The sequence below is a fragment of the Aspergillus brasiliensis genome, assembly GCF_001889945.1.
Source record: "Aspergillus brasiliensis CBS 101740 unplaced genomic scaffold ASPBRscaffold_3, whole genome shotgun sequence".
Lineage (NCBI taxonomy): Eukaryota > Fungi > Ascomycota > Eurotiomycetes > Eurotiales > Aspergillaceae > Aspergillus > Aspergillus brasiliensis.
Genome location: NW_027137444.1, coordinates 2,434,488 through 2,459,233, shown reverse-complemented (window position 1 = coordinate 2,459,233; position 24,746 = coordinate 2,434,488). Strand labels below are relative to the sequence as shown.

The window sequence follows — 24,746 nt, the reverse complement described above, 5'->3', positions numbered from 1 at the left end:
CCGTTAGCACAGCTTGATATCCCAGACAACATGCTGGTCCTTATCATGCTCCCGCACCAGGGGACCATATTATTGCCGCAGAATGGACTGATTTAGATGCTTCCATATCTGATAAACCCTAAGAATGATTATCACTGCTTTTATTGCCTGTAGGCGCCCTCACAGGCCAGTCAGCTGCCGTCTCTAATGACCCAGTGTCTGTATTTGTGGCTATGCCTCCAACGGAAGATACATCCTCAGAACCGGTAGGCTCTGCTCTGAGCCGCAATATATTATCCCAAGAATGCCATGACGTCTTCTGCGGCCTAGTATAAGCATCGGTGCTAGTACCACATTCGCAACCCGTCTTCTATGGTTCTTCGATATCCTTGGAGTAACGAGGGTTCGAAGACCGTGAACGCGTATAGATGTTGCTGAAGGCTTCGGAGCGGGGAGAGGATGGAGGATATGGTATTTGTTCATCTCTGATAGAGTCTGCAACGTTGAGGTCTTGCTCCAGTGTGAGTGTGCCATAATCTTTCTTGCTGGAATATCAAGACCAAGTACCAATCAAAGAGATACTTTCATTCATATCACTCGACTGCCCATGGCCTGGCTGGTGGCGTTTTGGAGACCGTTAAGACTCATGCTCTTCATCAATATCTTGGTCAAAAGACCCTGGGTGCTTGCGGGAAATAGTCTTGATATCATCCATTTCCTCATCTAAGAAGTAAAGATCTCTTAGTTCTTAAAAATGGAGACATTGTTCCACTTCCTAAGAGAGGGAAGCATCGCTGAAGTGCTGCCAGGAGTGTATCATGCCACTGACAGGGTGTTTGGAGATCATGCTATGGATATAGAACCTTTGATATCTAGAAATATAGAGAGTATATAATTATTTTGCTAATAGAGATAGGCCGGTAGTGGGTTATGAGCGAAGAATATAGACTTATAAGCAGCGTTCTGAGATAGACAGTATTGCCTGTATTCCTATAAAAGAATACAATGGGAGCTGAGAAGGGATCAAGCGATTAAGCAGTAGAGAGCTGCAAATTAATACAGTATTGTTTCTATCACTGCAAACGCTATATTCACCATGTAGAAGTCAATATCAACCTCTTTCATGCCCTTCATTTACTACATCAACACCTACACTCACCCAAGAAGGGACCACATAAGACCGAATAATGCATCAGTCGCATTAACTGATCACAAGGCCACATCAATACCTCCCAGGCAAACTAAAATCATTCATTCGCCACTTCTGACCTATCCAGCACCATCCAACCACCACACCCAAATCGTACTTTCGTCTCTCGGCCACTGGATGGATAGAAATCGCGTAGGACAAGAACCCGATGGCATCACATGCAGCATCCAGCGGAGAATTCCAAATCGCATGCCTTGCTGCGAAGGTGCGGTTTCCAACCCGCGTGCAGGGATAGTAACGACTGTCGAGCGAGCATGAGCACACCTCCTTCTCCTCCTCCTCCTCCTCCTCCTCTCTTCCAAGAGCAGCAAGGATGGCGTATGTATGACAATAACCAGCATTCCAATCCTTCGATGCAAAAGCAAGCGGCTTCAAAAGGTAATCCCCGCTAGTTTAGCTAGTGGAGGGATGGGGAATGGGGATGGGGATGGGATGGTTGCGTGGCTCGGGATCGGGGACCTTTTCTCCTCGCCTTCGGGGTTTATCATCGTTGGTTCGTTGGGCCATCTGTCAAACAGGCTGGTCGGGATGTCAGCTCGCCAGCCTCACTAGTTACACCCCCAACCTGAGTCGGAGTCTGAGTCTGAGTCTTTCATGGATGAGTCGAGTGGCACTAGTGAAGGAAGATTTTGGGTTTTTGTTAGCTCGTCTCCAACCTACATAAGTGAGAAGACTAGTAAGTGGATGGTAGAGAGAGGACCCAGCTAAGGTCTCAACAATAAGACAAGATGAGCGGCGTAGCTATTGAATCCAGATCATACAAAGAAGGAAAATAATCGTTATCTCTTTTCCATCACTACGCACATGGCATCCACGCTTGGTCGGCGATCGATAATCATGGAGAACAAAGCGATCACAGTGTAAAGAAGGAAAAAGCAGGGATTGTCCCAACGGCACTATAGTATAGACTTTTCTTCTTCTTCATTCGACTCGATGGCTTACAGTAGGGGTCACGCGAACCCAGGATTCCGGTTCGTCTCTTCCTTCAACACTCCCTCACGACGATCTGTAGTAGTACAGGATTCCTTCAAATTGACATCCTAATGGGTACTAGTTGGCAGCCACGCTCGCATCAATTCTCCTCTTTTTCGCGCGTCTCGAGAGTCAAAGCTGGATCGTGCGCCCCCTCAACTCTGTCAACTGGTTGGTCAACTATCCTCCGTACTATCGGTGGCTCCTCATGCAGCCAATATCTCCTAGTCTGGATTGACCCCATTTTGTGGTGGAGAAAACCGGAGTCAGACATGCTACATACAGGGAACCGTGGAGGATGATACCAGCAGGGATGGATGGATGGATGGGTACTAGTCAGTTAGCCTTGTGCATATGACCTGGAGACAGACAGGTCGTGCTGTTTGGTCGTCATCCGCATTATGGATTCTTATCCTTATCCTCCTTCCATATCTCTCTACATCTACATTAGACCCATACATCATGCATAATAATCCTTGAATGTAGGCTGATATAGTCAGGGGTAACTGGACAAACAGATAGACACATACACATGCAGTAGATAGATGATATCTATCCACCTAATTGCCCTTGAAACCCGGCCCCCTACCTTTAACACACATCTACTAATATCTCCTATCTCCTATCTCCATACTAAATGCACATCAAGCAATCAATCCAACACACGATGACCCTCACCCTAGAACATCCCGTCGAACTTCGAAACAAAGCAAAAATAGACCATAACTCAAACACACACACATACACACCCCTGCCCTGCTGCAACTCCTCCCCGGCTGCGCCCCCCCTTAATGATTTGAAAAATGCGAGTCATGAAACATCCTCTTTGGGAAGATGATGCGATGTTCTGCCTAAGTGCATACATACATACATACATACATGCCATACTTAACCTAACCAACTAGTTTAGAAGCCGATCAGTGAGTAATTTACTCAATTAACTAGTAAGTATGTCGGCGCCTCCGATCGATCAGATCGTGTGGCTTGGTTACATACGTCCTACTTTACTTTCCCGTGGAATGTTGTAAAAGTAGCGAAAGGCGTAGCTAGACTAGTTAGTTAGTTGTCTACTCCATTTGGTCCATCTCTAACCCATTACAGCAGGTATGTACATAAATAAATAAGATCACATAGACAACTAAACTCAAATTCAAGTGCAGCAAGGGTGAGTGACTTACTGGGGGAAGGGAGAAAAGGTTGTCGGTCAAATCAATAAGTCCGATCTAATCCGTACGTCAGCCTCGCTGCCAAAAACCGTTGTCGCAACAGCATTAACTGCGAGGACGTAAGCAAAGAAAATCCTAATATGACCCTTCCCCTAGACAAAGGGGGTGGAAGTTGGGTTGATTGAGTTTTACACAACACACATAACTTACTTAGAGAGACATGAGTATAGTCATGGATAGTTGGAGCACTGAGCTTCGCCGCCCCCTCGCCCATTACACATTTACGCTCATACATCATAACATCGTAATACAAACCAGACACGAGGGAAAGAAAGAGGGTTAGTATCAATACAATACAAAACCATACACCCGCAACGGCTTGTATCTGACAACCTATCTCCACGTGGTTTAGCAGGAACCCCTTACGCAGAAGGGGTTTGTGCATTGGGCGCTGTCCCTGGTCGTATTGCGTATTTGGTTGGGCGGCCCCCCCCCCCTTGTATCTTTGTATGCGGTTACCAAGAATACAACGAGCTAAGATACACACTATACAAGGGTATGATACAGACTTACTACGTTAGTAACTTTTAGTGTCATAACGGAGTATACCGGGAGGGACCCACCTAGTTGACAAATACTTGTCAATGGTGTCAGAAAAGCTGGTGTGCCTTGTCTTGGCTGATTTGCACCTCTAATTGGGAAAGTGGTCTGTGGTGCGCGGTAAGTTGTGTCTGTCTGTCTAAGTGTCTATCTATCCATCAACAAGGTAACTACTCAGTAGTGCTTTTTTCGGGGTCCCTGCGCTCGGGGAGCATTGATGCTGCTCGCTTCTTTTGGACAAATTAGGAAAATAATCATTATCATCATGATTATAATATTATCCCTATGACATGAGACATTGAAAATCACCATATCGGACGATATTCCATATAGATTCATATTCTAGAATTCTATATACCTGAACCAGGTACCCAAAAAATGACACCTCACATTACCAAATCTCTCCTCTCAAGTAAAGTAGCGTTACAGAACAACGAAGCTAACTCATTCTAAACCACGATTAGGAAAAAAATAAAATCCCAGCGATTAGTTGCGTTTTTGCTTGCCGATCACGGGCGGACCGGCAAGGCGGGTACCCTAATCCTAATCTGGCCAAGTCGATCATCGATCACCCACTCACCTCCCACACCGAGATCCTCCGACACCCAATCATATTGTGGGATTCGGCTCGAATCTCAACGTCGAGACTGTGCTGCGCTAACTTAGTTCTATTGCCTGTGATCCACTCTGTTCCAGGGGGGTGGTGTCGCTGCCATTTAGTAATTAGTAGTGCTCTCTAAGTGATTTAGTGACTCCATAGTTAGACTGAAGGATTAAAAAGTTACGGAGTGATGAGTCGTCGTCGTCCATGACCCTGACGTACTATTTGGGCGCTTAATGGATCCTGAGTAATTAGACCCTGAGTGGGAGATACTCCAACTATTTTTTGACTGTATGTGAGAACTGAGGAGGATTATGCAGTGGCGTAGATAACCAAATAGAGATATCTACATAATGACAGCAATGCATGCACCGTTTATCTAACACATAGTAAGGACCGCAAACACCATAGAATAAAAGAATAGTACCACTCAATCCCCCGGAACAGCCAAAGATACCATCCAGCCCCCGTAGTAATGATAACAACGTCCGCTATAGGCGCAGCCATCCCAGCCCGACAGACGAATAAAACAGTCCGGAAATGCGGGCAAAGACTTAACTCCCTTAGCTAAGTAGCTACTTTGACTACCCATTAAGGCAACGGACACTCTCCGCACTTGCACAGTAAACTAAGCTCAAATGAGTATATGCAGAGGGCAGCAATTAATTTATTCTTAAACCATTTCCCCCCCTCAGCAACAATCCATAAGGAATTGTAGTGAATATTTACGCTTGACCAAATTAGCGCGGGGGGGATACCTGAGTCTCTTTCAGCCCGCGCTAACTAGTATCCAGACTCTCCAGAGTCCAGATGGAGTGAGTGGGCGCACTCCATAGTAGTGAATCCGAAAGGTTCCAGAGTCCAGACAATGCCATCCTATACTATCCTATCCAGTAGCAAGCTCAATCTCAAGCTTTGGAGTCATGACGACGAAGGACCATTTTTCAGATCTTTAACTCCGTACTATGTACATCAACAGTCATATTAGGTAGGTGGTTATGAATTTTCATCGGATATACCCGACGCTATGGTACCGCTGTCTTGTGTCTACACTCTACTCCGTAGTTAGGTCTACCACTGGAAAACCAATAATGACTCGGAACCGGGCAAATTCTACGTCCGTTTAGATTTTTGTACCTCGCAACGAACAGAGATAGAGAGAGTTTCCGGGACGGCAAGGGAAAGAAAATAATAATAAAAAAAAAAAAAAAAGTCAATTCCCAAGGGCGAGTTTAATTTAATTTTAAGGGCAAAAAAGGGGAAAGTAAAGCTTAAACACGATGGGATCATGGGAATGGGAAAACAAGAATAAACGGTAGGAAGTTTACGGCCAGCTGCTAAATAATTACTTATCCACATTTAACTACACATAGCTTACTTCGTACTTACTTACTTCAGTTATTAAGTTACTATACTATACTGAGTATGCTATGCGGAAGAATAATCTATATCAGCCACTATTAAGCTTGGGCACTACTTATCAATCTGGATAAAACTGGCGAGACAGGGAGAGTGGAAGGTGGGGTTGTGTCATGTCATGCTGCCCGCTGCACTGCTACGCTATTGTTCAGTCAGGGCCGACCAGGCTGGGCAGCAGGGCAATGGAAGAGGAGGGGGGAGAGAAAAGAAGAAGAAAGGGTGAGGTGAGACCCACTCTCTCTCACTCTTTTTTTTTTCCTCCGGCCTATTATCTGGCTGTCCTTATGGGGTTCAACTTACAACCTACTACGGAGTACCCAATTGATAATTGTCAGTAGCAGTAGCAGCAGCAGCAGCGGCGGCGGCTGTTTTTACCGCCTGCGAAAGCCAAAGCAAGCTTCAACCAGAATAAGGTAGGTGTGTATGTGTGTGTGCGTGCCGTGCGTATCTACCTCTACGGAGTATTCTACCCTATCCGCAAGTATGGTACGTAGATATCCTTCCGAAAGTCCCGTCCCGATCCCTTATCCGGAGTAGAGGAAAGGAAAAAAAAAGTAAAAAAAAAAAACCAACACTGCGATATCGAAGCTCAAGCTCACCTAAAGAGGAAGGCTCATAAAAAATAGGAGATGGGTTAAGGGAACGAAACGAAAGAGAAAAAAGATAAAGAACACCCTTCATAAGGAGAAATACCACTGAACGTGTGTGTACTCCATACAGCGATCGATCTCCAGCCTCGTCCTCGTAGCGAACAAAGCTCCACTACTACCAGTCTACCACCCATTCATCCATCCCATCGATCATCACGTTTCCGATTTCCAGTTCTCCAGATTCGATTCTAATCCCAATCCCATCGATTCAGGAGGAAGAAAGAAGGGGGGTGGGTGGGCAATGCCTCTCTAACCGAATGCAAATCGTGGGCACAGCGCCTCGCGCGACCGTTTCACATAAACACAGAACTACAGACTAGACTAAAGGAAGAAAAAAAAAAAAAAGACCAACCCTTGGTTCTGGGTCGGTCGCTTGGAGATAGGACAGACGTTTTAACCGCGCCGACCGGCGGTAAAGTATCTAGTTACTTCGCAGGGGCAGCGGGAAGATCACTACTCATGGGGAGGGAGGAAGAAACGGGAACTTCTAAGTGGTTGGGTGTTTACGGAGAAGAGACTAGAATTCCTTGACGAGAAAGATTGGGTCGGTGGGAGGAGATCAAACCAGTATGGACTAACTACTCCGTATGGGTGGGATGGATCCATGGATGGATGGAATGGGATGGGATGGGATGATGGATCGGGGAAAATCAATCAAATCGTTGGGCGGGCGGAGCGGGCGGGCTATAGAAGTAGTAGTGATGTTGAGCTTTTTCCGTTTAAGGAAATCGGCTAGGGTTGATTTGATTCGATCAGATCGGGAGGAGATTTTTATTTGACCCTCATGGAGGAGATATCGTAGATTTATTTTATTTTAGTATTTTTTTTTTTGACTTTTTACTTTGGGGGTGGTTTCTGGTTCTGTTTTCGCCCCCATCCAGCTCCTCCTTTTGGTCAGGTATCGGGGGTAGATGGATGTTGGGCGTTAAGGATAATAACAATGTTTGTTATGGGATAGGGTTTTGAGCGTATAATGTATGGGGATCATACGAGCTCAGCTGAGTGATGCCTGCGCCGCCCCCTTGGGCTTTTCGAGGGGGGTGGTAGGTAATAGTTAGGAGGGCGCAGCACTCAGCTACTATTGGAGTGGCAATATTGGACTCTGGAGGAGGCGGAGAAGGCGAAAAGGAAGCTGTTATAAACAATCTATCTGGAACAATAAGAGCTCCCCATCCATGCATAAATCTGCATAGCTGACGATCAAACCGGGTGCGGGAAGAAGGGAAAATCAAACCGTAAATCTGAGAATAGTCGAGCTAGGTTGGGTTTGTTAGGGAAATTTCGCGCCTCAACGCTTCAGCTACATATCCACATCGCTAGTACAAAACAAGATTCATGGAGGGATGAAGTACTCCGTAACAAAAGAATACTAATAATATCGGATACTAATGTCGCATCATTTGGGCAGAAGACGGGGGGGAGTGCGCCAATGATTCAACATCTTTCTTCTCTCTCTCTTTGGCTGAACGCACTAATCCCCACAGTAGTATATTAAGGTCCCCGAAACAACCGCATCGGTTCTGTTGGGCATGCGACCAGATGGCCGATAGAGTCGGCAGGGGGTTGTGACGGGGATGGAGACGAGACAGCTTTAAAAATAAACCTGACAGAGGTTTGTAGATTGCTTCACTAAAATTGATCTGTTGGAGGTGGATTGTTTCAGCTGTCAGGATTGTTATGCCCGGCGGCAGTAGGAGGGAGAGAATACAATATAATACAAATTAACCATAATCAAATTTAGATGCATTCATACATTTGACTGAGCGTTGTGTGCCTGGGGTTTAATCAATTCCGAGCATTAATTGTTAATATCGACGATCGCTTGCGACTGGGCTTGTCTGCCTGCTTGGTAACTGACGTACCCCGTATCTTGGGTCGTGGTCAGAGGGGATCCATGGATGCGCTGTTGGAACTTTAGTTGCTCTATCTGCAGCATCCGCAGCAGGTTGGGGATGCTGGAACCTCATTCGATGCTTCCACCAGAATAATATGCCATCGTGGAGATTGTGTAACGGTCGCCCAGGGCTCCACTGCCAAGATCTTCCATCCTTGACCAATGGATCGGAGTCACGGAACATGGCTCGAGCCAGAACAGGAGAAGGGGGAAAAACTTGGATGAGTGGTAACGAGATGAACAGATCGGTTGTCGTTCAATCCTCAATCCCCCCTCCCCCCATGATGCAAAAGGGCGTAAATTTCCTCATTAGTCCGTCTGTCAAATCAGGATGCAGGATCGGGGATGGAACTGAGGGTACGTCACGGTGTGTATGTCGCGAGTGGACGGAAGTGGATTAGTGGGGCGCTAGTGACCAGAATTCCAAATCAGATGTAAAAAAAGATCAGCGGTAGTCAATTAATGCGAGAATCTCTTGGCCGGCAGGGCTCCAGATCCAGTGCGCCGGCGGTGACTGAGTTCTGCTTCTGCTGCTGCTGTTCCTTTCTTCAATTTCCTTCCCCACTAGGCCATTGTTGGTGTTGGTGTTGGCATTGTATTGTCAAACGCCTTTACCCTTAGTTGGCTGGAGTTCTCCAACCTTTCTGGGTTCCCCCATGGTGCGACTGGCACGGATGTAGAAGGTCTTGTTTCATGCTATATTTGTTCTGGAACTTGATGAGCAATTCAACGTCACAAGGAAGTCCCAAGTTTGGTCCTGTGTAACCCCCGGAGCCTTGTGTCAGAATACGCCTAACCTAGTAGGTATGTGTATGTGTATGTACTGATGTGTAACCTATGCGCCTGAGAGATATCTACATAGCCATGTGTACTTGATACGAATTGTAGGGGATTCCCTATCGGCCAACGGCCGTCAGAGAGGGTCAACTGGAGGGCCAACGTCCTCCCAAGACGAGCTGCATCATCCTTCCCTCACCCTTGGACTTGACTCCACCCAACCTTGACCCCAGCTGAGTCCTGCACCGCCTACCAGTAGGCGAGCAGGAGCTGGTATGCTCATGCACGCATGGCAGCGCAACAGTGGTGCGTGTGAGATGTTAGATTGGCTGAAACAGACCACAAGTCGTGGGTATGCACATTGCACAGCAGCGTAGAGGACTCGAGACACTCCATGGGTGCCAGTGCATGCACCACCGAGTGGATTACAGCTCCTGCGTTCGGTGACCCCGCCGATGCCTTCATTCTTGATCAGTCATGGCGATTGCCTGATCGGCATACGTGCAGCACCATCCCCTTCACTTGGGTGTGGCTTGGTATCCGTCGCGAGTGTGGCGAGTCGGGTTGGGAAGGAGAAGCCATGTCTCCGAGCAGCACGTCACGATTGGGATAGCCCAAAAAAAATAGCCACTAGTGAGTTGGACACCAAGTCCAGGCCAGGAAGGTCGTAGTGGCACGTCCTTGAGGAGAATGTGGCGGGAATGGAGGGGAAAAGGGAAAAAAGGACTAGTAATTGTCCTTATCGTTCGTCCTTTTGCGTTCTTTATTTTTTCTTTTTCCACCATTGTCTTTTGTTTTTTTGTTTTTCCTCTGCCTGTTGTTTACTATAGGCCGCTTTGAGGCCCGCCTGTTCGGGGACCTCTCAATTGCTGACATGACAAGAAGGCGCATGGGGGGAATGAAGCCCGTCGGATTCTCCATTCCCCATAACTGTTGTACCGCGGATGGATCCCGAATGAGACAGGCGGTTGTTCAATTTCCAACAAGCTTACTTATTTATCCACGCTGGATGCTTGCGCAAAGGTAAAAAAGAACACAATGAAAATAAACAAATAAATGAAAATAATAAAATAAAAATAACAAAACGGGACAGCCCTGGTTCGAGACCGTTAGCGACAGGTGCGTAAACGAGCAAAAGAAGGGGAGGGCAGAAAAGGAAAGGGAGGGGCGCTGGCGAATCAATCAAGTCAAATCGGAATCCACCAAGTCCCTGGATAAACTTTGTCTGGCTATCAACCTTACCTCCCAGAGCCATCCCAACTGGGGCCAAGTTAACGTAGTACCTCTGAGAGTGAGGAGATAATGGTGGTGGTGGTGGTGGTGGAGGGGGGGGAGGGAAAGGGTAAGGCTTTCCGGCCATTGAGAGCACTTCCATGACACTGGCCGTTATGCATGAACCATCACGACTTCTAATCCACCCATTCATTCGTCATGCCAATCCCGAAACTCCAAGTGGAAGGATTGGATCAGACAGTCGTCAGCTGTGTTCCTAATGGACCTATCCATTCCACCTTCCCGTGGAGGTGTTCTGCCATGCTTGTGGTAAAAAGAAAACAGGCGCCAACGACGGTTGGTGGATGTTGTCCGGTGTTGCTGCTGTGTCTCTGTTCATCCAACCTTGTATGTATGGATGTATGTGTGTATGTGGTGGTGGTGTTCCCACTCCCTTCAATGTGATTAAAAATCCATAAAACGATTTTCTCTTTTTTCATGATTCATATTCCATTTTGGAACTTTTTTTCTTCTCTGTTTTTTCATTATTTTGTTTGGTTTCCGGATTTGCTCGTTTTCTTCAAATCCAGTAATGCCGCTGTCACGCTGTCTCCCTCCTTGACCTGCTCGTGTCTCTCCCATGCGGTCTCGCCTCGTAACTTTGGGTCGCCCCTTGCGTTCTGAACCTCAGATTCCGCGGCTTTCACGGAGAGACAGGAGCTGATGACAGCCAGCCACAGTCACGGAGGATATGCGGCGTTGTTCCAGTGGATCCTCGCCCCCTATCATCCTCCTGAGCTCGTCCATAGGCGCAACGGTCAAGCCTGGCTGGCGCCCAAACGTAAGCCTGCCAGATACGGGAAATAACATCCCAGAAAGTACCAGGACCCATTCAGAAGGGGGGTGGGAGGTGGCAGCGTAGAGAGGAATTTTTAGTCAAAGAAACAGAAACTGGAATTTTACATCTTAAGGGATAGAAAGAAAGGTATTTGAGTGGAAGTATTATTAATGTATTCATTAAACGATCATCTGGTCGATAGCGCAATGTAACAACCAACAGTCATGGGGTATTATTAGATCCAAGCTCACAGTACTTTCCAAAACAGTCTCCAAAATCAAAACCCAACCATATACATGCAAAACAATGGACAGCACTCCTCAATATCCTCTATACACAATGATTAACCCCATACCCCGTAAACAAACAAAGAGAATAAGGGAAGGGAACACAACAACTATGACAAAAGGAGATCCCGAATGCTTTTCTTTCTTGGTACCGTAAGGAAACCGGGCCGTATCCACGTGACCCGCAGTGGAAATAGCCGAGCCGAACCATCCAAAAAAAGACAATATACATGAGGTGATGATATAAATACAAAGGAAATTATGCCAAACAAAGGAGTGACGAGGGTCGGGAGGTCATGTACATAAGATTTCCCATAGAAAAATCGATGACAGAAGAAAAGGTCGTGTGATCATATCCAGCAATGGTGCTATCGTCATTTAGTTGAGCAAGTTCTGAAGACCCATCCGCGAGTCGCGCGGGGCTTCCGTCTTGTCTTCGATCGGGGCAGACCATGTGGGAGATAGCGGAGAGTGCTGGTTCCATTGCTGGTGATCGGAGATCCACCGTTGCTTCAACGAGACATCGTGATAAGCATAGATCTCATCGGAAGTGCTCTGCCTGCGGAAGTCGCCGTATTGCTGTCTCACGTCCACCGGAAGGGGAAGGAGCTGTGGCGAGGCGATGGTTCGGGGAGAGGAAGAAGAGACAGAGTTGTGGTCCGAGATCATCGAGGGCGGTTCCATGGAAGAAGCTTCCGAGAAGGCAGGCGAGGTGAGAGGAGTTTCCACAGGGCGGTTGAGAGCAGGAAGGGTGTAGATCGGAGTCAATTGCCGGGGGCAGTCGATCGAAGTGGCGGAGAAGGAATCCCTCCGAGATGAGGGGGACTTGGTCCAGGAAGACAGAGGTCTGTCGTTGGAGATGGAAGAGTAGCGAGAGCGGCTGATGGGGCTTCCCATGGCCAGAGAGGCCCGCGCATATGGGGCTTCGACCCGTCCGTGCATCGTGCGTCCGGCGTGAGGCGAGCTGGAGGTAGGGAGACCTCTTCTCTTGCGGTTCATGCTGCCATTCCACCAGTTCTTAACGGCATTGTCGCTGCGGTTTCCAAGGCGTCGTGCAATCTCGGCCCAGCGCTTGCCCATTTCGTTCACCATGCGCTCGATCATCAAACCCTCTTCCGCAGAGATGGGCTCACGGTTCAACGAGGGCTTGAGGTTTTGGTGGAAGCGCTCCCGGCATTGCTTGGGCGAGCGGTAGTGCATGTGCTGAGAGATGCGGACCCAGTTGTTGGGGCCTTGTTCACGAACCAACTGAAGGAGCAACTGGTCCTCTTCAGGAACCCAGGGTCCACGACGATGAGTGGGAGCCATTGCAAGTAGTTGACAAGGAAGATTAATCCGAGTGACTGGATTGAAGAAGATAGGTAGTTTGGAAATTCTAAGGATGTAATGTTAGACTTCAGAAAATGCCAGGAGGTCGGAGAGTTTTTAAAGAGAGTTGGGGACAGTTGGAAGGGGGGCGCCGACAGAGTTCAGGTACGATGCGTGGGCGGGGAAGGGTTGACGTCTTTTAAAAGGAACAGGCTTCTTACCGTGGGGTTGTGTGGGAGGTTTAGTGCACCCGGAGTGGACTAGACCAGACACACGCGGGTGATGGATAAGGCACAGAGAGGAGGGTAGGTAGGAAGGCAAGCAAGCAAGGAGGCAGGAGCAATGACCACGCAACCGAGCTGTTGGATTATGTAGGAAGCAAGTGTGGGAAGTTGGGAGAGAGAAGTTTGTTTGATGATGGAGAAAGAATAAGGTTCGAAGGTGCGTCGTCGAGGTGGTAGATATAGTTATAGGATGAGAGAGAGGTGAGACCCGGAAGGGGGAATTGGAATTAGAGAAAGGGCGATAGACAATAGTCGTGTCAAGGAGCGATGGAGATGAAGGTTACGATCATCTATTATAGCAACAAGCAGCAGCAGCAGAATACAATGACCAGGGAGACGGGTCAGAGAAAAATGGCTACTGCTCCACACTTAGAGCACGCTATAGGAGAAGATCTGATCCAAGATCTCGGAGCTGACAGTTGTGTCGGAGGAATAAATTTAATAATAATAAATGCCAACTATTATTGATTTTTTTGGAATTAAATTTTTGATTTTTTGGTGGTGATGATTTTATTTTTTCCTAATCGATTTTCGATTTTCTGATTTTCGATTTTCTGACCTCCTCTTTTTTTATTTTTTATTTTCCTGACGCCCCAGTCAGTACCCGCTTGGTATGTATGGTATTCTCCGTATAGCTTACTTCGAGTACCGCAGTATGCGTGTAAAATACACTAGTGACTAGTAGTAGTCACAGGTAGTACCTAGTAGTACTGTAGTAGGGGGGGAGCTAGGTATTAGGCAGGTACCACCTCAGGTAGCCTTCCTCAAGGAGGCAGAGCTAGCCTAGGGGCACAGACCTACTAGGCTAGTCCATTGATTAATTTAGATTGACCTCCATCCATAGCTCTACTACTGCCCTTTTGACGCCCCAGGCTGTAACTATGCGGGCTATATGATGACAAAAAAGAAAATAAGAAATAGGAAAAATAAATATTATCAAATGTCTGGACTATAACCGATCTTTTGAGGCCAAAGTGGGGAAATGTGAGGTTGACGGGCAACTTCTTGCAGTATCTCCTTTGGGTAATTCAGACCCATTAATTGACAGGGGTGAAAGAGAATTGCAAAGCAACCACACGACCAACGGAGGGGCTGGGAGGAAGAAAAAAAAAAGAAAAAAGAAAACAGGGCAGCTATCAGGATCAGTTGCAGCAGTCCCAGAAGCTGGCGTTTCCGGATCGTGGGGAGAGGATTTGCCTAGTGACTGATTCTCTTACCAGAGGATCGGTGTTGCAGCAGGGATCATGGATGATACTATTATTACTGGTCTAGTGAGGCATAGAGATGGGCACCGTACTGTAGACTTGATCCTTTTTTACCTGCAACTAATTTGCCCCCGTCTATTTATTTCTGAGAGATGCGGTATCGAAGACATTGTGCTAGGGACAAGAAGCAGGCTGAGACGTCCAGGGGAACCCATTCCATGAATCGTATCTGTAACATGGCTACCCTGGTTGACACGAGTGCCATCTTACGGTGTGCCACACAGGGCATCTAGAAAGCATGCTATTCACAATGTGGATTTTTCTTGACTACGGCGTTTCTCGGACATCACATCCTGGCCGGTTGATCTACCCATCCATCGCTGATAGTTTAATCCTGTTGGTGACAAACCCTGTCGATAGAGACTAATTGCCTTGACCGGAAAGAATAGTAATGGATGGGGTGGATGAATGAGAAATTCCAACTTTCCGCATCAGCCCAGCTGATCCGACAGATAGATAGGAGCGATGAAACGTACAATAATAGCAGCACGACAGGGAGAATTAATTAAATTTGTGGATGCTTTTCAAACCAGAGAGGGAGGAAAAGTGCGAGCAAGTCTACGGTACCGATCAGTCGGGCGTCGACTAAACGGGAAAATCCCAAGTCTAGCTGGTTTAGTTCACGGCCCTTTTCCGCTTCTTATGGCAGACTGCAGACCATGGGCGATCTATCCACCAGACCCAGTCGACTGCTACAACTATGGACTGGCCCATGCTCGTCAAAGTTCAGGCCCTGACAGGAAAACGGGAGCGGCAGAAACGGTCTGAGAGGAGGTAGGCGAATGAGGATAGGGAGTGGTCATACTGAACCGGATGGATTTCCATGGGTCAGTCAGGCGGGGCGGGCAACCTCGGAATTAGAAATTCTGATGGAGGGGAGAAAAGGAAGGAGGGAAAACGACACAGACACAAAAAGAGCAGGGGACAGGGAAGTAGATTGCCGATTTGAGCAAGATGCGGAAAAATGACAAAGAGCACCCCCGAGGTGGTTGCATAATGGCGTTAAGGTGTACCGAGATCGTGGACAGGCGCCCACACCCCCCCTCTGTCTCCCCCAGGCAAGTTGATAGGCAAAGAGGGCCATTGTAGGCAAAGGATCGAGTCATGGCTTGTCCACTCTAGGTATACATTGCGCTTCATCCATGATGTTGACTATTGAGATGACAATTCCTGTTGCGCATTGTTCACAGCTACCAAATACTGGGTAAGTTTATTCCCCTCACCACAGTTACTATTGCTTGCAGTAATTTAATTCGAGACCATGTCCATCAGCCAGCCATGAACGCTCTCTATCATTATTTTTTCCCACATCCACCCTCGAGTAAAGTACTAGATAGTACTACTACAATACGTAGTTTAACACTCAGTAGGAGGAATTTGTAACCCTCCTACTTTTGGCCTCACCCTTGGTTTGTGGCGCCTATTGGCCGCCGCTAACCCTCATCCACACCAGACGCAGGCTTGATCCATCCTCCACTCCCCGTGGGCCGTTACCCAGAACATGAACCGTTTGAGTGGGGGCAGTGATTGGTGCAGAGCGGCTAGCGTCCTTTGAAGATTTGGAATCTTTTGGCTTTGTCTCATACCCGGTAGGGTTGGGATCGACATGGGGATCGTACGCAATCTCGAATCTGGGCCGGAGTACCTTCGCGCCGGTGCTACCGGCTGCCAGGCATAAGGCAAAAAGCGCACTTACCAGAGATTACCAAAGATGATCGGACTCGTTCTCACCACCGAATCTGTTAGTCAGCTTGGTCATAACTCCTCGAGGGGAACCAATCATAATTGCATATTGCCCTCGGATATCTTTTCTCGCTTTCGTTTCGTTTCTTACACACAGATGCTAAGGGACTAGCTCACTCGATCTGAATCCCTCTGCACCAGAGAGACGGGACCGCTGTCCCGTCTCCTCGGTTCATTGTCGTTTTTTCCTGCATCTTGAAGTCGATCAGGAACGAAGGTCAAGGATTTGAAGTCCATTGGCTCAGGATAATGCAGTGGATGCCCGTGCAGTTAGCTCAGATAGGCACTAACTACTTTTACTGCTATTACTATGCAGCGGGTGACCTCTACCACTCGCCTAACTGGGACGCAACGCTGAACCACATCTCCATCTCCGTATAGAGTAAACAGAAGGGGAAATGGATGGGAGAAAAAAAAAGAGAGGAATGGGTTACTACGTAAGTAGATTCTCTCTCGATCATCCAACCAGCACCCAGTATACAAGTTCCTGAGTCACGTTGACCTGCAGGGTTCTGGCCGGGTAAGGGATCCGCGACAAGACTCACCATTGTAGGAAATGCAACAGAAGTATGATAGATCTCATGGAATCCTCAGGTTCCCCCTTTTCGGGATTGCCCATCAATGTGGCAGAGTGGCCTTCTGCCTCTTCATTGGCTGTTTGCCTGAAGCATGGCCCTCCCAACCAGGTACTAGCCTCACCCTGCTCTGCAGCTACGGAGTGCGTACATAAATTAAAAAAGCCCCGTATATTGTCCTTTTCGCGATGACTTGGGTCACGATCATCCGGGGAAGGTCGGAAGATTCCAAATGAATCGTGACCAACGGAAAGTACCAGTGTCTTACCCCTCCTTGGACCTGGTTTTCCCTAATCCAGACAGAGTAAAGTGCTCGTCAGCTCACTGCGCCGGTACCGTCCCGCTGTCATACTAGGCGGTGGGAATGGAATGGGGTCAACTCGAGAAGCTAAAGTTAACCATCCTACACTATGGGTTGACTAGTATTGTTCGCCTGCCACTCAGCCAAAAACTTTGTCCTCGGAGCTATTGTTCGATCGGATACAACGTTGCTGCGATTGGGCGATCTAGGCTGATCACTCTGTGCTCGATGGAAAGCGCTTGGCGAATCGAAAGCCCTGGTGGTGTGTCCTCGAATCCCAGTGGTGTGGGAACTGGGAAGGAAAGAGAGGGGGGGGAACAATAAACTTCGTCAATTGTTCAAGACGATCGGATCCAGATCATCGTGCAGTCATCTCTGCAGGTCTATCATCTACTCTTCTCGTCCAAACTATTAGCAACTATGAAGGCATCGCCATGTTTTGCCATGCGTCGATTTTTTCTTGCAGTAACTATTGTTCCAGGTCACCACCACCCTCCATCGGCGTCTCCGAGAAAATCTTCCAGGCTTCTATTTTCCCTGCCTAGCCTCCCCCCGAACTGATGGAATTTGATAAAGATTTTCTCCATATGAAGGGGGAGGGTGGGAGGAAATATTCGGGGTCATCCGACCTGTATTGGCTGGATTTGTCTTGTCACAGACTCCCTCTCTTACACTCACTCACTCACTCACTCACTCACTCACTCGCAGCACAGAGCAACAGATGGCCCCCCTCTCCCGCCTTACATCGTTTCGGATGCCAGTGACATACATACGTTATCTTCTTACTGGAATGCTGTGTGGGTAACCAACTGTCACCTTCACCGGCTCAACGGAAATTCAAAGCTCCATAATTTTTTTTTTCATTTAGCAAAGCGCGGTTGACAGAGGTCGCTTACAGGTCAGATCACAAAAGGTAAAGGGAAGAAAAAGGCACCTCAGGGGAGAGAGTGTGCCACGAGTCAAGCCGTTGAACGTCATCAAATCATGGAGCGCGCAAAATAAAATCTACATACTTCTTGTAAAGTAAGGATGGAGACGAAAGAGTGGACTGGACGGTTGAAGTGTAACTTGTTCGGGCCTAATTGTCATCAATACCGCCATACTGGTAGTACCGCAGCTTAGTTACTGAGGTATCAGTTAGTTACCAATTGGTTCCCTCAAAACTCACTCAAACAGGCTAGTAAGCACGAACCCCTGAGGACCTGAACTGCATGACGTGACGAACCACTGCCCCATATCCATTGCTGATTGGTCTGCCAAAATAAGGTATTTGTCATTCTGGAAGCGCGGGGCTAAACCCATCCAGGTAATGATGGTCGGGGAACTTGGGAGGGGGAAGGAGGAAAAAGCGATCTCGGTAGGCCTTGCGACCTCGACAAAAGGACGACGCACTTAGATTAATCTTGATTGAGGCGAGATTAATGCAATTGACAGGTACGATCTGGAGAAATTTGTTTGAAGGACTCGGCTCGCAGTAGTGTTTTAGTTATGCTTTAACGAGGTTCAATGGACAATAGCATTCTCCTTCTTTGGAACTTTTAGTCATTTTTTTATATCCACCCACCCCCTCTCTTTTTTGGATTTGCCTCCACACACGCGCACACACACATATACACACAAAGCTGAACAAGAAAATCAAATCATATTGTGGGCCGGACCGCGAACCAAATCGTCCATAAGCATCCCGTCAACAACAGTTGTGACCCAGTAATATTCAGTGGAAACTGGAAAACTAAACCCACACTACTTACTATACCGTGATACACAACCATTTACCCCCATTACATTCCAGGTCCCCGTTCCATCCCATCCATGTCAATTGTCAACGTCCGTTAACGTATGCTCCCGCCCTCCTGGGCTTACCTCGAATCTACATAGAGAAACTGGCATTACCCCGGGAAAATAAATAAAAACAAAACCCCTTGGTCTCACAAGAGATAGAATAAACCCCCACGACCTCATTCCGGTGTGCTCATTGAATTATCTAAGTATTTACTTAGAACTTCGATAGAAAACCAGGGGAAGAAGTGGCTCTGAGCGGTGTCAAACGCCATCTACGTCGTGGGAGAGGTTACAAGCCTGCCATGTGGACGGGTACTTGCGATCTGCCTACTTAACCTCGTGGTACGGAGTACCGTGTACCAAACGACAAACGGATTTACATACATAGTTACTTACAGAACAATTATACATCACTTTTCCTTACGCAGCTTTTTGAGTCGGTTAGTAGTTACTAGTAACTCTCCATTATTTTTAATTGTACTTCAAAAGAGTCGACATACGTACGTCATTCGTCAGAGATACTACAAAGTACCAAGATGTTCATTAAGCGATCGTCTTTTTGAAAGACCACAGCGGTCCGAAATATATATTTCTGAGGCGGATAGACAACTAACTACATATGACCAATCCAACAGTTGTAAGGTACCACAATCAAATACATACATACTACTACGTGAAAGGGAAAGAAGACAATTTCATCCTCTCCATCTCAATCGCGACCGCACTACAGACCCGGCTGGACGGAAAAGTAAGTAGAAGGAACCGTGACTATTGATTTATCACGAAGGAGGGCGGGAGGGGGCGAGGGCCACAAGAGTCTAAATCCTAGTCAAGAAAAAAGGTAGTAGGAGCGATGATGTACAGTGCTACGACCAACTTACTACTAAGATACTTGCCCGGTCTAGTCTAACTACTTTACTTAACCCCGGTCGATGGTCCCCGATGTACCTTGGCCTTGGGTTGCCAATCAGAGACACGGGAAGTATTTGAGATAAACCCTGGTTGACCCATACCTCTTTAGCGTTGCAGCACCGGGATTCCTGATTGATCTTCCCTGCCACTTTCCCAATGAAGAATATATTCAGCAGTGCCTAGCCACTTGAGTATATTAAATCTTCAGCTCCACGATTTTTTTTTGAAGCGTAATATGGATGTTAATTTTGGTACCTGTCTACTGTGCGCTACTGCTCTAGTTGAATATGATTTTTCTTTTGAGGGGGACAAGGCAGACTTTTTTTGATTCTGATTTTCGGAGTCGCTACTAGAAGGTCAATAGAATATGTAACAGTCCACAAGCGAGCGACAAGACATCTCTCTTCTAAGCGAAGAGCCCGACCGCGACCGATCTTGTGTCCCTCCACACGCACACCGCATCTGCAGGACGTCGTGCAACCGTCAAAAAAGAAAAAGCAGCAAAGAGAGAGGGAGAGGTTGGCAGGGATATCCGACTGCAGGACACCCTGTATGGGGAGGGGGCGCGGGCTTCAGTTGAAGAGTGGAGCGAACGGCTCTCTCGCATCCCGCCGCTGTTTCCTGACTGTCGGGCCTCCAAGTCTGCGAACCTCAAGAGGTCCGAGCACCGCTGTCAGTTAGGGAGTCTTTTGTCTTCCGTGGTTGAGGAGCCAATCGAAAATCAGATATGTAAAGACCTAAATTATTGAGACAACGAGTTTACTACACTGCTATTCATCTTTCTCCTTTGTTAAATGGATGTTCCCATGAAATGTAGAGAAAATAATGCATGCTATTGATAATTTTTCCGCAATCCGTTTCCTTTCTTTCTTTCTTTCTTTTTTTCTTTTTTTTTTTTTTTTACTTTTATCCCATGCGTTTACCGAGTCAGTAGACCCCGTTTGTGTACCACAGTCCCGAACACATGCCCTGTCGATTTATACTGGATGCGAAGATTTCAAACCAGCGCATGATTAAAATCGGGGATTATAGTACCTGGGGACTTTGTAGGAGGATCAATTGTCTTCATTCAGTAATAGTAAACAGAAGAGTGCCATCGTAAGTTACCTACGTCGTCTTGACTAGTGTTGAAACATTCTCGAGGATAGGTCGAGTCCGTACTATGTTGTTGCATCCTTCTCAACCTATCATCCTTGCTTGGTGGCACATCTCTGTCTTTTACCTGGAATATTTATTTTTTGATCTTCTGTTTTCCGTATTCTAGCGTTTGGGTCGCCTGGACCTTGATCCATGGTCAAAAAAACGGTCAAATCCGTCCCGTGATAACCAGGATCGAGACGGGACGGTCCAGATCTAAGGTACGTGTATTCTGTTTATCCTCACCTCAGTCTGATGTCGGAGAATGTGCAATCAATTTCGGTGGTACCCAGTAGGAGGACTCCATCCTTAGCTAGTATGGAGTAGATGGCAGACCCATGACGTCGCGCGGTATCTGATGGAGGTGGAGATTTTGAAAAGAGGGGTGAGGGAGTGGTGAATGTGAAGGGTACATACAGGATGCACGAAGAATTGGCAGGAAAGCCCGTGATTGGATGCCCTCTCTGATCGGGGTTTATGTCTTCCCCTTCGGGGACCATGTGGGTTCCCCGATCCTTCCCAGATGCCCGGCTGGGCATTGCCCCGATTATCTCTTTGGGTTTAGTGTGACAAAGGAGTTGCTGTGCCCCGTCCTCCCGGCTGACCAGGATCCCCACCGGGGGTCGTGTTACCTTACTTCAGCGTCGCGGTAAACTAAACTAAACTAACCTTGCAACTGCTGTATGGAGTTACCGTATCTATCTAGTACTTATCATTACTTAGTAGTACTCCATACCTGTAACCATGTAGAAACAACCAGTTACTTGCTTCACTGCCACCACTACTAAACTCCCCCCGCTTCCATTTCTTACGCTTGCGAAATCCCTTTAAGGGGATAGAGGCTATGATGCAGTGATTAAGGCTACACCGCAGGATGTGTTCAGTACGACCCTTTCGTCATGGATAGTAACGAACTCGGTATCTTATCCTGAGTTCATACGTATGTATACATTTGGAGTCGGGTATTGAACTAGGTATGCCTGTCTGCCAGAGTAACCAGGTAGTTCCTCGTAGATAATTCGATGTATCCATGACGAAGGATGGGTGATAGATACTTTACATGGATAGATAGCATAGGTATACTTGGAATGATGGCTGGTTGTGCCAGTGTAATGCTACGTCTTTCGTCATAGGCGAGACATACACACATTGTAGTCCTATGCTGCTTCCTGACATGGATAGAACGATCTCTCTTCTCCAACTCAACAGAAAATAGCATCCTCACCTTCATCATCCATGTATCTACACGATGTGCTCAGCTGAAGTTACTTGGGTTTTCCTTGTACTACCCCTTCCACAAACTCTGGGGAACTCCATCGCTCATCCTAGAGGTCGGCTACGTCGTGTTGACGCGGCCAGTCACTGTTACTACCACCATGGAAGAGCTGCAGTGAACTCTCTCCAATGCAGCTGACGCCTCGATCCCATGCGTTGGTATGGTGGTGGTGGTGGTGGATTCCTGGGCCAATGCAGATTAATGTGATGTGACGGCACTATTGACTTTTGTCAAGACTGGAATGCAACCAGCTTCGAGTCTTCCTTCGAGACCTGACAAATCGAGTGAGAAACTCTCTTTTCCACCGCCCACACCCTCTTTGATTCCATTCCCAGCGATACTCGTCAGCTGGTAACTGAAGGGGATCACAAGACATCATCAGCATCAGCATGAGCATCGGTGTTGCCCGTTGTGTATCTATCCAAGCCGTTACCAGACCTCGTTCTCCACGGCACTCCCGCTGTCAAAGAAGTTTATTCGTGACCGGTTCCGACGGACAAGTGTGCACCTGCAGCCTAGGTCCAGTGGATGGTCAGAGAGTCACCAGAGTAACATAACAACTAACGCCCTGGGACGGGAGGCCCTGCCACCTGAGCCAAGAGGTGAATCATCAATAGGATGGTTCACGGATTACCGACTGTAGCGAGTGGCAGGAACATCAGTGGGCCTCCGGGCCAACCAGACCAAGCCAGTGCACCCGAATAAACCCAATCTACCCGGTCAAAACTCAATCTTCACGACCCATTCAGCCTTCAGTCCCGGCGCTGAGGTAAGGACCATTGGAGCCGTGGATGTGCCGTCCTCCTCATCCAACCAAGAAGAAGAACCCACGAGCTAGCCGTGTGCCCGGGAACGGCAGCCGCTTCCCTCCTAAGAAGGGAATGAAATCTTGGTCCGTTTCCATGGCCCTGGAGCCACCCGTTCTTCCTTAATTTCCCTTCTTCCCCGTCAACTACTTAGTCGTCTGCGGAGGCTACCACTTTGTAGCAGCCCTCAGATCTATTCTCGGCAAACCCGGGTCAGAAACTGAACTAGGGAGTGTCGAATCCGTTGGTTTGTCGCACCACTGGCAATGGGGTCTGATGGATCAATCGCTTGCTAACATCAGGCGGGGGAGTACTGAGAATAGGAACGCTGGAAACAATGGCGTCGCACTACTTGTCCCTAAGGATCCAGGGTTAAGCTTTGGCCTCAATCACTTTTTTTGCCCTCAAAAAGGAAGAACCCACAAAGGTAACCGAGACACCAACGAGGGAAAAAGAAATAAATGAAAAGAGGGTCTGGAACGGCAAATTCTCTGCACAAGCCGTCCTACGATGACTTTTGACGACCGTGCATTTGCCGAGTCGGCGTCTACGTACGGCTCCATAACGAACTACTCCGTCAGAGCCACCTCCACTACTCTCAACTCCTCTTTAGGCAACCCTCCCCCTCTTTGGCGATCCGCTCCTGGCACTCCAATCGAGCCGTCAGGGAAGACTTCGGGAGTATACCTGCCAGACGGTACGGAAGGGAACAAATAAGGGGAGGGTGAAGATAGCAAGCGATGCGACGGTGCCCACCAGGACCCATGATATGCACTGCACTGGCCGCTTTAAGTCAATACTTCCGGAGCTACAGTGGCTAAGAAAACTGATTGAAGCGTGAAGAAACTGCAATGGCTGTATACTTCCACGCGAGGCCTTTCGATTCGCTGCCAACTTTTATGGTTCACTAGACGCAGCAGTCATAGCTCTCTGCACAGACTTCCACTTTGTGACATTGGTACTTTTTCTGGGGGCCAATCGATTCCGTTCGTATATCCAACGGTGAGACGGCCTAACCCACTTACTGTCCTTATGGTTGGAAAGCAGGAAGCGACTAGGGAAGAACACACAAACTCTGTTCAGTCTGGCTAAATTCCTGCGTCTTCCCTGTTTCCGCCTATTACAGATCTAGAAACTATTCCCTCCTATTGATGAATCCACTCTTCTGTGGCTGGGCTGAGCCATACATACATTCATACCCTTTTCTTTTTCTGCTAAAACCCATCCTTGGGGTATGTGGCTAAGCTGGGCTCAATTTTGTGGCTACGCTTGGGGGCCACTAGAGACATCCTCATGGAGACCCTGTTCGCCACTAGATAGATCAAAGTGGAAAATGAAGTAATCTAAGAGAGCTTCCAGACTCATCTTGTAGAATGTTCGCTACCTCTCTAGTCTTCGATAGTGGCCCTCTATTGCCATGAGATTTCCAGTCGTCGAAGAAGCATCCATGCGACTTGCTTGCTTGCTTGCTTTTCTTCCTTGGCGAGGCTAAAAATGAAGCAAAGGAGGGAGAAAAAAGAAAAAGAAAGGAAAAGAAGTATTTGAAAAAGAAAACGAAAAGGGTCATTCAAGTCGCCTCTGGATTCGTCATTTGCCCCTCCCTGACTAACTAACTAGTTACTGCTGCTGCTGCTGCTGCTGCTTCTTCTTCTCGATGCAACTTTGGCTACTATATCCCAGCACCAGCAAGCACCAGCACACTTACTGTAAGCTTTCTACGAAGTAGTTAGTCCAGTTCATCACATACATACA

General features: G+C 47.6%; 3 protein-coding genes across 3 annotated transcripts; all 3 read right to left on the bottom strand.

Annotated features, from left to right (window-relative positions):
* Positions 1-10,154: 10,154 nt before the first annotated feature.
* Positions 10,155-10,938, bottom strand: ASPBRDRAFT_470431 (uncharacterized protein). Its single transcript, XM_067625763.1, has one exon. It carries the CDS (start codon positions 10,692-10,694, stop codon positions 10,257-10,259), a length of 438 nt encoding a protein of 145 aa, XP_067482240.1. The 5' UTR covers positions 10,695-10,938; the 3' UTR covers positions 10,155-10,256.
* Positions 10,939-11,983: 1,045 nt separating this feature from the next.
* Positions 11,984-12,913, bottom strand: flbD (putative MYB family conidiophore development protein FlbD; the record flags this gene model as incomplete). The annotated part of the gene is made up of 1 exon (XM_067617346.1): positions 11,984-12,913. The coding sequence occupies one exon, from the start codon at positions 12,911-12,913 to the stop codon at positions 11,984-11,986; it is 930 nt and encodes a 309-aa protein (XP_067482239.1).
* Positions 12,914-15,294: 2,381 nt separating this feature from the next.
* On the bottom strand, positions 15,295-16,381 carry ASPBRDRAFT_52962 (uncharacterized protein; the record flags this gene model as incomplete). The annotated part of the gene is made up of 3 exons (XM_067626979.1): positions 15,295-15,507; positions 15,957-16,107; positions 16,323-16,381. The coding sequence occupies 3 exons, from the start codon at positions 16,379-16,381 to the stop codon at positions 15,295-15,297; spliced, it is 423 nt and encodes a 140-aa protein (XP_067482238.1).
* Between the last annotated feature and the right edge of the window lie 8,365 nt (positions 16,382-24,746).

Coding starts and splice junctions, on each gene's coding strand:
- ASPBRDRAFT_470431 (XM_067625763.1), bottom strand. CDS start 10,694: ATGAATGGGTGGATTAGAAGTCGTGATGGTTCATGCATAACGGCCAGT.